Raw genomic sequence first — 13,906 nt, forward strand, 5'->3', positions numbered from 1 at the left:
ATGTCCCCATCAATGAGATCGAAAGCTTTGTCGATGCGAGCTCGCGGTTCTGGCACGTTTCTTGGTAGAGGAGGTTTAAACACTGAATCTTTCACATAACCCCACAGAAAGAAATCGCATGGGGTTAAGTCGGGAGAGTGTGGAGGCCATGACATGAATTGCTGATCATGATCTCCACCACGACCGATCCATTGGTTTTCCAATCTCCTGTTTAAGAAATGCCGAACATCATGATGGAAGTGCGGTGGAGCACCATCCTGTTGAAAGATGAAGTCGGTGCTGTCGGTCTCCAGTTGTGGCATGAGCAATTTTCCAGCATGTCCAGATACATGTGTCCTGTAACGTTTCTTTCGCAGAAGAAAAAGGGGCCATGAACTTTAAACCGTGAGATTGCACAAAACACGTTAACTTTTGGTGAATTGCGAATTTGCTGCACGAATGCGTGAGGATTCTCTACCGTCCAGATTCGCACATTGTGTCTGTTCACTTCACCATTAAGAAAAAATGTTGCTTCATCACTGAAAACAAGTTTCGCACTGAACGCATCCTCTTTCATGAGCTGTTGTAACCGCGCCGAAAATTCAAAGCGTTTGACTTTGTCATCAGGTGTCAGGGCTTGTAGCAATTGTAAACGGTAAGGCTTCTGCTTTAGCCTTTTCCGTAAAATTTTCCAAACCGTCGGCTGTGGTATGTTTAGCTCCATGCTTGCTTTATTCGTCGACTTCCGCGGGCTATGCGTGAAACTTGCCCGCACGCGTTCAACTGTTTCTTCGCTCACTGCAGGCCGACTCGTTGATTTCCCCTTACAGAGGCATCCAGAAGCTTTAAACTGTGCATACCATCGCCGAATGGAGTTAACAGTTGGTGGATCTTTGTTGAACTTCGTCCTGAAGTGTCGTTGCACTGTTATGACTGACTGATGTCAGTGCATTTCAAGCACGACATACGCTTTCTCGGTTCCTGTCGCCATTTTGTCTCACTGCGCTCTCGAGCGCTCTGGCGGCAGAAACCTGAAGTGCGGCTTCAGCCGAACAAAACTTTATGAGTTTTTCTACGTATCTGTAGTGTGTCGTGACCATACGTCAATGAATGGAGCTACAGTGAATTTATGAAATCGCTTCAATCATTTGTAATAGCCCTGTACATAGCTTTCGTAGATGTATAGAAAGCCTTTGATAATGTTAAATGGGATAAGATGTTTGAGGTACTCAAAAAAGTAGGAATAGACCATAAAGATAGAAAAATGATATGGAACCTGTACAAAAACGAGACAGCAGTTATCCGTGGGCGGACAAAACAAGAAGAGGTGCAGATACGGAAAGGTGTCCGACAAGGTTACGCACTATCCCCTGTTATCTTTAACGTATACATTGAAGAGGCGCTGAAAAAAGTAAGGGAAAATTCACAGACAGGTGTAGTACTTCATGGCCAACGAATAGACATGATAAGGTATGCCGATGATATAGCTCTCCTGGCTGAAAGTGAAGAAGATCTTGTAGTCCTACTGAATAGAATGGATAAAGTTATGGGCGAAGAATATAATATGAGAATTAATAAAGCAAAAACAAAAGTAATGGCATGCGACAAAGAAGATCAAGTGAAAGTCCAAGTTCATGTAGGCAATGAACTGCTTGAACAAGTTGATAAATTTACTTATCTGGGCAGTAATATTACCAGGGATGGAAGGAGCAAGGCAGAAGTGAGAAGTAGAATAGCTCATGCAAAGGCTGCTTTTAACAAGAAGAAAAACATATTAACATCTAAGAGCATCAGCCTTGAAATCAGGAAAAGATTTTTGAAATGATGTGTGTGGAGTGTGGCATGCTATGGGTGTGAAATATGGACTCTCGGGACAGAGGAAGACCAGAAGCTAACTTCTTTTGAAATGTGGTGCTATAGACGCATGCTCAAAATAAAATGGATCGACAAGGTCACAAACGAAGTGGTTCTTGAAAGAGCAGGTGAGAAGAGAAGGTTCTGGAGTTTCATTGTTAAAGGAAGAGTGCAATTTACAGGCCATCTATTAAGACATAAAGGACTCCTGAACACAGTCATAGAGGGATATGTCGAGGGAAAAAGACCAAGAGGAAGACCACAACTGAGGTACATGGATCAAATCGTGAAAGATGTGGGATGTAACACCTGTAAAGAAATGAAGAGAAAAGCTGAAAGATGCACAGAATGGAGACAAGCTGCCATTGTAGCTGTTGCAAACCAATCCTTGGATTGACCACTACAGAAGAAAGTATGTCACAGTGAGATGAGTATTAGAGATCAGAAGTAGGACGAGTATGAGTAATGTTACGGGTTGCATGCATTAGAAATCAAGGTTCTGCAGTTCCGTCAGTGCTGTATCAGCTTCCTTCCTTCCTTCCTGCTATAGTTCTGGGAGTATGATGTGTCCGAGAACGTTTCCTCCGCGGTTGGTTTATATTCGTCAGCTCATTACCTCTTACTGAAGCATACAAGAATGTGAGGCTAGTGCGTACTTACTGTAGAAGTTGAGCGTACTGACAGGGGAAATGACAGATTGTTGGGATCAGATGGCCTTCTAATGAAGCTGTGTTTTGTGAGACTGTGCAAAAGACAAAAATTACTTGAGGCAATGTAGATAAATCTGAATGTGCTCCATTAGAACAAGAGCATCATCTGGAAAATGTTGAATGCTTTAATCCACATAATTCAGATGAAAAACATGCAAAATTCATTCACTACAAACAAAATGGTTGTATTCTTATTCATTTGAGTTCTGCAATGAAAAAAGATAAGTGCTTTGTCAGACAATAACAGGGCACAGAACAATGTCCTCGCAATGATAAAAATGCATACTATTTGTGTGTTCCTTTGGTCATGGGAGCTTCCGTTAATGAACTAATACCATGTTCTGTTACCTATCAGTTATTTCTGTAACTTTGTTGGAAACTACTGTAAATTATTTTAATAATTAATTACCATTTAGATAATACACTTCATCTTCATTGTTTTCTTGTAGTATTGTCACAGACTCTGTACCATGTCAAAACTGTTTGTAGGTCAGTCTGTTGGTAGACATTGTCTGGATAGAGTCAAATATTAAAATAAATTTACAGCGACCTTTGAAAAAGTTATATACGTGTACATACATACATACAAACATATGTGCCAAAATTAAATAAACTGCCCATTTAGGGGACTAGAATTGGTAGATGTGGAGAGTTACAGTCAGATGAATATGTATTGTACTACCCAGGAGGAGAAGTAAAAGGAAGGAATGGAGTAGGAATGATTATGACAAAGGAATTAGCTAAATGTGTGGAATATATGGACTATGCAAATGACTGGGCTATTTCTGTAAGGCTGAAAGGAGCACAAAAAGATTTACTGATTGTTCAGGTGTATATGCCAACTTCAGAATATGATGACCAAACAGTAGAGGAAACATACAATGTAATAAAGAGAATAATGGACGAAAATAAAAAATGCTGCAAAATAGTAATGGGAGACTGGAACGCCATTGTGGGAAAAGGGAAAGAGGGAAACATAGTAGGCAGTCATGGTCTTGGAAAGAGAAATGATAGAGGTGAATGGCTAATTGACTTCTGCAGGGAAAGGCAGCTGATGGTGGCAAACATATGGTTCAAGAACCACAAGAGGAGGCTCTACACTTGGAAATCACCAGGGGATAAATACAGAAACTGAATCGATTTTATACTGGTAGAAGAAAGATACAGAAATGGAATCAAGAAGGTGCTCACATTACCAGGTGTAGATATTAATAGTGACCAAAACTTACTTATAGCAGAAATAGAAATACGAATGAAAAAACTGAAGAAGGCGACCATGGTGAAGAAGAGGGATCTAGAGAAGATAAGATCCAACAAAGAACAAATTACAGAAATGCTGTCTCCGGAGTTTCTAAACACATTACAAGACAAAGAACCACCTGATAATGCCAACTAGTACTGGAATATGCTGAAAGAAGGAATCATTAAAGCAGGACAGCAAAATATAGGGTATGTAAAAAGAGAAAGGCCAAAATAACCATGGGTCACACAAGAAATGATATATAAGATGGGGGAGAGGAGAAAATTTAAAAACAAGAACACTGAAGATGTAAGAAAGATGTACCGAAGGTTAAATAATGAACTGTGAAGAGAAACAGCCAGCTAGGAAAAAATGGCTAAAAGAGGAATGTGATGCAATTGAAGAACTGGACACGAAGGGAAGATACGACTTACTATACAACTTACTATGCGACTATGACATGGGATCAAAACAGGGGAGGTAGTGCTACTGTGGAAATTTTGAGTAAAGACGAAGAGGTAGTGTAAAAAGATCATGATTATGTCCTCCAGAGATGGGAAGAATATCTAAAACAGCTATATGACACAGATCGCAAACCAGAAACTCTGGAACTTGAATTACCCAACAGTGTAAGTGATGATGAGAAAGGACCAACCATCATAATGGAAGATGTAAAGTCTGCCATAGCTGCAATGAAAAATGGCAAAGCGGTAAGTACAGATACGATACCGGGAGAAATATTAAAATGCTTGAACCAAGATGGAATAAGAGAAATATTGAGGCTATGTAATAAAATACATGACAGTGGTGAATGGCCTGAGGTCTTTCTGACAACAGTAATGATTCCATTACCGAAAAAGCAAGGAACTAAGAAATGCGGTGAGCACAGGACAGTCAGCCTCATTTCACATGCAGCCAAAGTCATTTTAAGAATAATTAATAATAGACTTGAAAAAGTAATGGAGGATAATATTGGCAAGGAGCAGTTTGGCTTTAGATGAAATACAGGCACCAGAGATGCAATAGGGCTCCTACGAATCTTGGGAGAAAGGTTTATTGAAAAAGAAAGAGACCTATTTATGTGCTTCATCGATCTAGAAAAAGCATTTGACAGTGTTCCAGAATGAGACAAGCTGGCGACTATAATGAGGGAAAAGAGAGTGGACTGGAAAAGCAGAAGACTTATAAACTCATTATATCTTAATCAAAAAGCCTCAGTTAAAGTGAGAGGAGAAAGTACAAACTGGATCGGACTAGGAAAAGGAGTAAGGCAAGGATGCTGTCTTGTCACCTACCCTTTTCAACCTCTACTTAGAAAATATGATTGACCAATGCTCATTAGATGACAAAGGAGTAGAAATTGGAGGAAGAAGAGTAGGGTGTTTGAGGTTTGCTGATGACATGCTCCTTCTAGCCACAGGAGAAAAAGGATTACAGGATATGGTGGACACCATTGAAGCTAACGGAAAAAAAATATGGAATGAAAATTAACACAAAGAAAACAAAAGTATTGGCACTAGAAGGAAATAGAGAAATAAAAATTATGCTGCATGAAGAAATTGGAACAGGTGCAAAATTTTAAGTATCTTGAAAGCAGGATATACACCGACTGGAAGTGCACCACAGAAATTAAAACGAGGATAGCAATGGCAAAAGAGGCATTTTATAAGAAAAGGAGAATTTTCTGCAGCAGTCTGGACAGAGAACCCAGGAAGAGACTCATAAAATCTATGGTATGGAGTGTTCGTCTGTATGGCACTGAAACATGGACTTTGAGGAAGAAAGACAGAGCAAAGCTGTAGGCTATTGAGATGTGGATATGGCGGAGGACGGAAAGAATAAGTTGGATGGACAGAGTAAAAAATGAAGAGGTACTGAGAAGAGTGGGAGAGAAAAGACAGTTACTAGATGTAATAAAAAGAAAAAAAAAAGAAATTGGATTGGGCATATTTTAAGAAAGAATGATGGACTGATAAAAACAGTTTTACAAGGTTATGTAGAAGGGAAAAGGAAGCGAGGAAGGAAGAGATTTCAGATACTGGATGACGTGATGGACAGTACAACATTCAGCAGCCTTATGAAGGAAGCAATGGATCGCAGAAAATGGAGAGGCGAATGACCAGCTAAGATAGCAGAAAACTGATGATGATGATATGTGGAAAATTTAATTTAACTCTTACCAGGCTTCAAGACTCAAGGAAAAAATCCATCGTTGTGATATTAACTTATTGCTAATAATGTTCTACATCTATTTTTGTGGTACTGTTAAAAACTTATGTAAGAAGGTGGCACAATTGTTAAGACGCCAGTCTTGAATTCAGGAGGAGAGGATTCAGACCCTATCAGTCATCAAGATTTAGGTTTTCCATGGTTTCTATGAATCATTTCAAGTATATAACAGGATTGTTCCTTGATAACAGGTCTACACCCAATTTCCTTACCATTTCCTTGTCAACCTGAACATGTGCTCGTCAAGTTAATGTGTCGTTGGTAGGCCTAGGATGTAGATGCTGATCTTCCATTTGTTAAGAATGTTGCTCACTCGTGATCATTAATAGTATTAAGAACTTTTACAACATTAAGAGGTAAAATTCCAGAATATAATCAGCATGTGAAACAAACTTTTACTATTGTTAGCAACAACCTTTTCACTATGTCATCGAGAGGGTCGTATTCAGGGTTGTATAGATGCTTCTGGCTGATTTGTCCATATTTTACCACCTGTGTACACCTTTTCATTAAAAAGATATCGTTAACTCAAAAAGCCAATTCTTTTAACTGAAAAATAGGGACCTGGTACTTATTCTTATGTATTATAGTGACGGCAGTATCTGTTTTATATAAAAAGTCCAAAAAAGGGATCAGTATATCAATTTCAAAATTATAGAGCTGATAGAGGAGAGAGCGAAATTTGAAAATACTGAATATTATAACTTTCATGGCCATTGATTTTCTTGTTAAAGATCTGGAAGGTAGTTTTTGAAACCTAAAAGCTTGCCCAGTGAAATGATAGGTCTTTGTTTGCCTTTGACATGAAGATCAGCTTATTGAGTCATTTACAACAGATCACTCAGCTGAAAGTAAGGTTTGAGTCATTGTGATTTAACATAAAAGGAAAATATTATGACGTGATGAGAGAGAGAATGAATTGATGGCACTATTAGTTGAGATCTGGTCTTCAATTTCTCACTTCTCAGGAGGCTTTTTCCCCAGTTGTTCTGATTTCAGTTAGTTTTCAATTCATGTACAATATTTCCGTGAGACTATGAAATCCGTTTCAGCTAGTTTCATTGCATTTTAGCACACAAAACACATTGTTGTTGTATTTAGTGACAATACTTACAGCTTGTCTTTTGATTTATTTGAAATGACAATTCACAATGTAATATTTCTTTCAGTTGCAGATGATCGTGAAACACAGTTGAATATTTCCCGTTGTTTGTTACAATTGCATGTAAAACAAACATAGAAAACATGTCTGCTGTGGTGTCATCACATGATGCTACTGTAGCCCAGATCTTTGGTGATGACTGTGAAGACATAGAATTACTTGTCAGCTCAGGAAAGAGGTATGTTCTTGATATTGTAACTTACAGCCACTTTATTATTATTATTATTATTATTATTATTATTTTAATAAGGAAAGAACTGGAGTGGGGTTACAGCCATTAACTGAGAAAGCATTCCGACGAAAGCAGGATTGGGAAGAGCATGTATTCAGTATGTCACCTCAGGGAACCCCTCAACAAGCAGTGGAATACAATCCTATTGGAAAGAGGAGTGTGGGAAGACCAAGGAAGAGAGAGAGTGAGGCCCAAAAAGGCCATAAGGCCTGATCCTGGGTTGGCAGAAGAAAATTATTATTATTATTATTATTATTATTGTGATTATATCTTTATTGCAGCCTCGTACAGTATCTGGAGTGCTTTACTCTTGGAATGGTACCGTCTCACTCACTCTTTAATGAGGGTGTCTACTCCATGAAGTGATCTGTCTCCTTGACAGTAGTAGATTTCATCTACCTTGAATATCTTCTTACGGATGCTTCTTCATCGGTTCATGATGCTGTGATCCTGCCATGCAATGCCACCAATTATTCTACGGACTTTGTTCCAACTGCAGCCTGTAAAGTGCTATAAGGGAGTCCATATTCTCTGTCAACTAGCTCTGAAATCATATACCACATTTTCAATACTACTTCTGTATTTTAATGTTTCTTCTAAACTTTTATAATGTCATTTAAAGAGCTCTTATTTACAATCTCAAGATAACTCATGACAGCTCTGTAAGTGACAGATTGAGAAGGCATAAGTAAGCGAATAACAGAATTTATAACAAGCTCCTTTTCTCTGGGGGAGAACATTGTTGTCCAGAGCTCTTCTTCTCTGTAGTTCACAGCATCACCAAGCTGCGATGGCAAAGTGTAAATGACTTCTCCGGTGCAAGTAAACAGACTTGCTCGATGTTGCGTCTTGTTAATGGATCGTGTTTACATTTCTCCTTTAATATCTGCACTTGAATTCAAGAAGAAATGTGTGCACAGTAGGCATTTCTTTCTGTACAACTGACTAAAATGAAAATTCTCCTCAGGCGAGGTGGCGCAATTGTTAGCACATTGGACTCTCATTCAGGAGGATGATAATTGCAATCCACGTTCACCCACCCTGATTTAGATTTTCCGTGATTTCCCTAAATCTCTTCAGGAAAATGCTGGGATGGTTCCTTTGAAATGGCACAGCTGATTTCCTTCCCCATCCTTCCCTAATCCGATCTTGTGCTCCGTTTTTAATGACCTCATTGTCAATTGGACGTTAAATCCTAATCTCCTCCTCTTCAAATTTCTCCATGAACATCTTTCATTGGAATAGCAGAATGAAGTGTCACACATTGCTACCTTAAATAACAACATTTACCACTGCAGATCCCCATACTAAGATAAAAGGTGTCTTGTAGATTAACTTACATAACTAATTATAGCATCAATATAATGGAAGGAAACATTCCACGTGGGAAAAATTATATATAAAAACAAAGATGAGGTGACTTACCGAACAAAAGCGCTGGCAGGTCGATAGACACACAAACAAACACAAACACACACACAAAATTCAAGCTTTCGCAACAAACTGTTGCCTCATCAGGAAAGAGGGAAGGAGAGGGGAAGACGAAAGGAAGTGGGTTTTAAGGGAGAGGGTAAGGAGTCATTCCAATCCCGGGAGCGGAAAGACTTACCTTAGGGGGAAAAAAGGACAGGTATACACTCGCACACACGCACATATCCATCCACACATACAGACACAAGCAGACATATTTCAGACTCTAAACTTTTCCATTTATCTAACCAAGTAAGAAATTTATCAAGAAAACTGTAACGTATGTCTCCTGCTTTATTGGTCAGAGGCTTCCGCATTTCTTCCTTATGGTGAAGTCCCTTCAGAGGTGCTTTAACAGTGACAATCCCCCACCAAGTCCTAATAAGATTTATAAATTTAGCAGTACCTTCCCAGTTTTCTACATTATGAACTGGCCCCAACTCAACCATGCTACTTTCTACATAATCACTGAATATTTGAGTCATCAGCTTAACATTTTGCCTTTCTAAAGATGAAGGCCACAGGGCTTTCACAGACAACCCATAACCATATTTTAACAATTTTTGGCTTTCTAAGTCATGTAGTTCTCTAACTGCAGCAAAAGATGCATACCTAACAATATCAGAATTATGAAAATCTGGATAACAAAATGTTTGCCTGTGGTTCTTCAGATTTATCCAGTTGTTCCTTATGCACTTAAAAATATGGACAGTGTCATGCAGAAAAAACATTGGTCTTTTACCATCTGTAGGAGATGGGTATAAAAAACTGGCTTGTGGTGGATTTGCAAAGTATGTAACACATTTTCTGTTAATGGCATTGTTGTGACTCGCTGATCTTTCAAAGCGCCGTCGCGCAGTTACGTGTGTCCTCTACATGCGGCGCTGGCTGCCAGCCATGCAGCAGCAGCGCCACCTAAGCAGCCAGCCAGCCAGCCAGCGGCCGCTAGACTTGGACTCAGTGATGATTTGACTGTGAAAGTGTACACACATCTTACTCTGTTTACTTGATCTGTGACTTTCATGTATTGCGTCGTCCTTGAAATATATTTGTTCAACTTGAAGTTGGCAACGAGGTAGTGAATTTTTCTTTTTCATCGTTGACCCACATGTTTCCATGGCTACTTTAGAGCAACTATTACAAGGTCTCATAGAACAGCATACGCTTCTCACAAATGCGATTCGTGATTTCGTCGCGACATCCAATGCGGGGCATCTCTTGTCATCATCTCTACCTCCTTTTCCTCCTTACGACGAGACAGCGGAAGTCTGGTCTGATTACGAAAAACCTCTTCGACAGCACTACTTGGCATTTCATGTCGCGGATGACCAAAGATGTAAGTCTCTGTTCCTTTCATGGATTTCACCTCAAATGTATCGGTTCTTGTCGCAATTGGCTCCTTTGGAAGATCCTGCGTCTTTGTCCTTTGCGGAAATGTGCTCACTTCTGTCCGTCTATTTTCAAAAGCACACGCATGTGGTGGCCTCTTGTGTTGCCTTTTATCGTTGTCAAAAACAACCGAATCAATCCTACATGCTTGGGCTGCTGAGCTTCACGGCCTCAGTCGAAAGTGTCAATTTGTTACTCAAGTTCACAAAGAATCCTACGCCGATTCCATGGTACAGGATGCTATTATCCGGTTGGCGCACGACACAGAAGTTAGGCAACATGCCCTTCAGTTGGCAAATCCGACTGCATACATGATGTTCGCGAACATGACGCTGATTCTGATTCTGTGTTGTCTGTCAATTGTACTTCTTCCCTTTCAGGGAAGTTATTCCTCACTTGGTCGAGATGTTCACATGCAGGTGGATACTGGCTCTGCTGCCACTATCATCAATTCTCAGACGTATCTTCAGTTGGGTTCTCCAATCCTGTCACCTGTCACTAGGCAATTACGGAATTACAATAAACAGAAGATTTCTCTCTTGGGACAGTTTGATGCTGAGGTATCTTACAAATCTGTCATTCGCACTGTTCCCATATTTGTGGTCGACCATAGTAACGCGGAGAATCTTTTTGGTTTCAATGCCTTTCGCGTTTTTGGGTTCTCCATAGATGCCTCTGTCAATATTGTCTCTGATGCTATTCCTTATGCTCACTTAGATTCCTTGTCGATGACATTTTCGTCCCTTTTTTCTCCTGGGTTAGGCCGTGCAAACATCTTTGAAGCTCACATCACGCTCAAACCCACTGCTCGACCTAAGTTTTTTCGGGCTCGGCCCATTCCTGTGGCCCTTCGTGATCAGGTCAAACGGGAGCTGGATCGTCTCACTGCTTCAGGGGTCTTGCTTATGTCACTTACAGTGAGTGGTCCTCTCCTGTCATCGTCGTTGCTAAACCAAATGGTGATATTCATCTCTGCGGCGATTTCAAAGCCGCTGGAAATGCCCAGTGCCTTATCGACACTTACCCTATGCCTCGACCTGAAGAATTGTTTACTAAACTTGCTGGAGGCCAGTATTTTTCTAAAATTGACCAGCCAGAAGCTTATCATCAACTTCCTCTCGACACTGCTTCCCGGCAGTTTCTGGTCCTTAACTTGCCTTTCGGCGTCTATCAATACCAACGATTGCCATTAGGGGTTGCCAGTGCCCCGGCTCTCTTTGAGTGATAGTTGGAACAATTATTGCTCACTGTCCCTGGGTGCATAAATTACATGGACGACATTGTTGTCACTGGCTCCACCACTGACGAACATCTTCAAAATCTCCGCACACTTTTTCATGTCTTACAGACTGCTGGTCTTAAGTGTAATCTTCAGAAATCAAAATTTTTTCAGGCATCTATCACATACTTGGGGTTTCAACTCTCTCGGGATGGTATTTGTCCGCTTCAGGAAACTGTCGCTGCGATCAGTGCCCTTCCTCGCCTTACATCTGTTAAGGAACTGCAGGCCCTCTTGGGGAAAATAGCATACTATCACAAGTTTTTACCGTCTACTGCTTCGGTGGCTCAGCCGTTGCATCGCCTTTTCACTGGCCCGCGTCATGCAATGCGGCTTTCCAGAAATTGAAGACTATGCTGAAACAGGCCCCGTGCCTGGCTACTTATCGACCTGGCCAACATCTTGTTCTTGCCGCGGACGCCTCTCAATATGGGGTCGGTGCAGTCCTTGCGCACTGTTTTTCTCACGTTTCTGAAGAACCCATTGCTTATGCCTCCAAAACGCTCATGGATGCCCAACAAAAGTATTCTCAAATTGAAAAAGAAGCTTTGGCCATTATTTATGCTCTTCATAAGTTTGGTGTTTTTTTTATATGGATCCATATCTCATCTTGTTACGGATCACAAACCACTTGTTTCCTTGTTTCATCCATCAATGTCACTTCCCGACAAGGCTGCACACTGCCTCCAGCGTTGGGCTGTTAACTTGTATCGTTTCAATTATGAGATTCATTTCCGGCCGACAGCTCAAAATGTGAATGCTGATGCACTGTCTCGCCTTCCCATGGGTCCTGATCTGGCATTCGATAGGGACGAACTTTTGTGTTTCCAACTGGATGTTGCCGAGCAGTGGGTTGTGGACGGGTTCTTCATCACTGGGGACCGGCTGGCGGCTGCTGCTGGTTCTGACCCTACCCTCTCCCGGGTTTTACGTTGTATTCAGAAGTGTTGGCCAGATCGTCTGTCCGCTAAGACTTCTGATCCGTCACGGAACTACTACGCTTTGCGTTACCGCCTCATGGCTAGGGATGGTGTTATCCTCCTTTCCACCGAAAATGTTTTGCCACGTGTTGTGTTACCTGCGTCTTTGCGTGCTTCGGTCTTGCGCCTCCTTCACCAATGGCACTGGGGTGTCTCTCGCACAAAATCTCTGGCGCACCGTCATGTGTACTGGCCCGACATTGACTTTGAAATCGCACACATGGTCGCTGACTGCGGCCCTTGTGCGTCACAGGCCGCTGCCGTGAAGTCATCTTTGTCACCGTGGCCTTCGCCTTGAGAAGCCCTGGGAGCGTATTCATGCTGACTTCGTGGGACCTTCTTTAGGTACTTATTGGCTTCTCGTTATTGACGCCTACTCTAACTTTCCTTTCATTGTCCGTTGCACGTCGCCTACCACTGCGGCAACCACCAATGCTCTAGCTTGCATTTTCTCTTTGGAAGGCCTTCCCCCTACTCTTGTTACTGATAATGGTCCGCAATTTACCTCTTCCGATTTTGCTGATTTTTGTGCCCGTCACGGCGTCTTGCATGTCACGGCCCCTCTGTTCCATCCACAGTCAAACGGCGAGGCTGCACGACTGGTCCGCACATTTAAGTCTCAGATGAGGAAACTCCTGACTTCTTCTACTGCTGATGATGCGCTTCTCCAATTTCTGGCTTCTTACCGTTTCACCCCCATGGGCGACCACAGCCCGGCTGAGCTCTTACATGGCCGACAGCCCCGCACGCCACTTCATCTTCTGCGGCCTTCCACCTCACGGCTGCGGGTGCCTTTGCTTGGCCGGTTCACCGCCGGCGACCTTGTATGGGTACGGGGATATGGCAGGCGGCCAAAATGGAGTCCTGGCCGCATCTTACGACACCGTGGCCAATGCTTGTATGAAATCCAGACGGACACGGGTGTTGCAGTGCGTCATTCGGACCAGCTTCTGCCTTGTGTGCCGGCAACACCTGTTCCGGATGCTGCTACACCACCTTCAGCTCTACCTGACACTCGGGATCCTGGAATGTCTCATTACTCATAACACAGTCCTCTCACCATCATATCGGTGCCAGCACAAAAACTGATGCCACCAGGAGACGTGCCTATGCATGATCCAAGATGACCATCGTCTGTCGGAGTAACTCTACTCACCTCCTTCTCCTACGGACGCGGACACATCGCCCATGTCTCCTGTTATAACAACTGGACTTGCTGCAACGGGCAGATTGGTGCACGTGGCCCCAGCAGATTCGACCCCTACGTCTCCTGTCATCTCGACCCGTTATCATCGGGGACACTTCCATCCGTACAGGAAGCCTCCTCCTTGAGACTTTACGGCCAGTCAAACAACACCTATGGACGGACGTTAGCAATCTAC

At 42.0% G+C, this 13,906-nt stretch overlaps 1 protein-coding gene across 1 annotated transcript in view; it reads left to right on the plus strand.

The window, feature by feature from the left end:
- Nucleotides 1-13,906, plus strand: part of LOC124593759 (zinc finger protein 345-like) — a 192,070-nt gene that overhangs the window by 18,924 nt on the left and 159,240 nt on the right. The window contains exon 2 of the mRNA XM_047132110.1: nt 7,182-7,352. Coding sequence (XP_046988066.1) covers nt 7,258-7,352 — 95 coding nt within the window. The 5' untranslated portion in view covers nt 7,182-7,257. The remainder of the gene's footprint in view (nt 1-7,181; nt 7,353-13,906) is intronic.

This window comes from Schistocerca americana, chromosome 2 (genome assembly GCF_021461395.2).
Source record: "Schistocerca americana isolate TAMUIC-IGC-003095 chromosome 2, iqSchAmer2.1, whole genome shotgun sequence".
NCBI classification, from domain to species: Eukaryota; Metazoa; Arthropoda; class Insecta; order Orthoptera; family Acrididae; genus Schistocerca; species Schistocerca americana.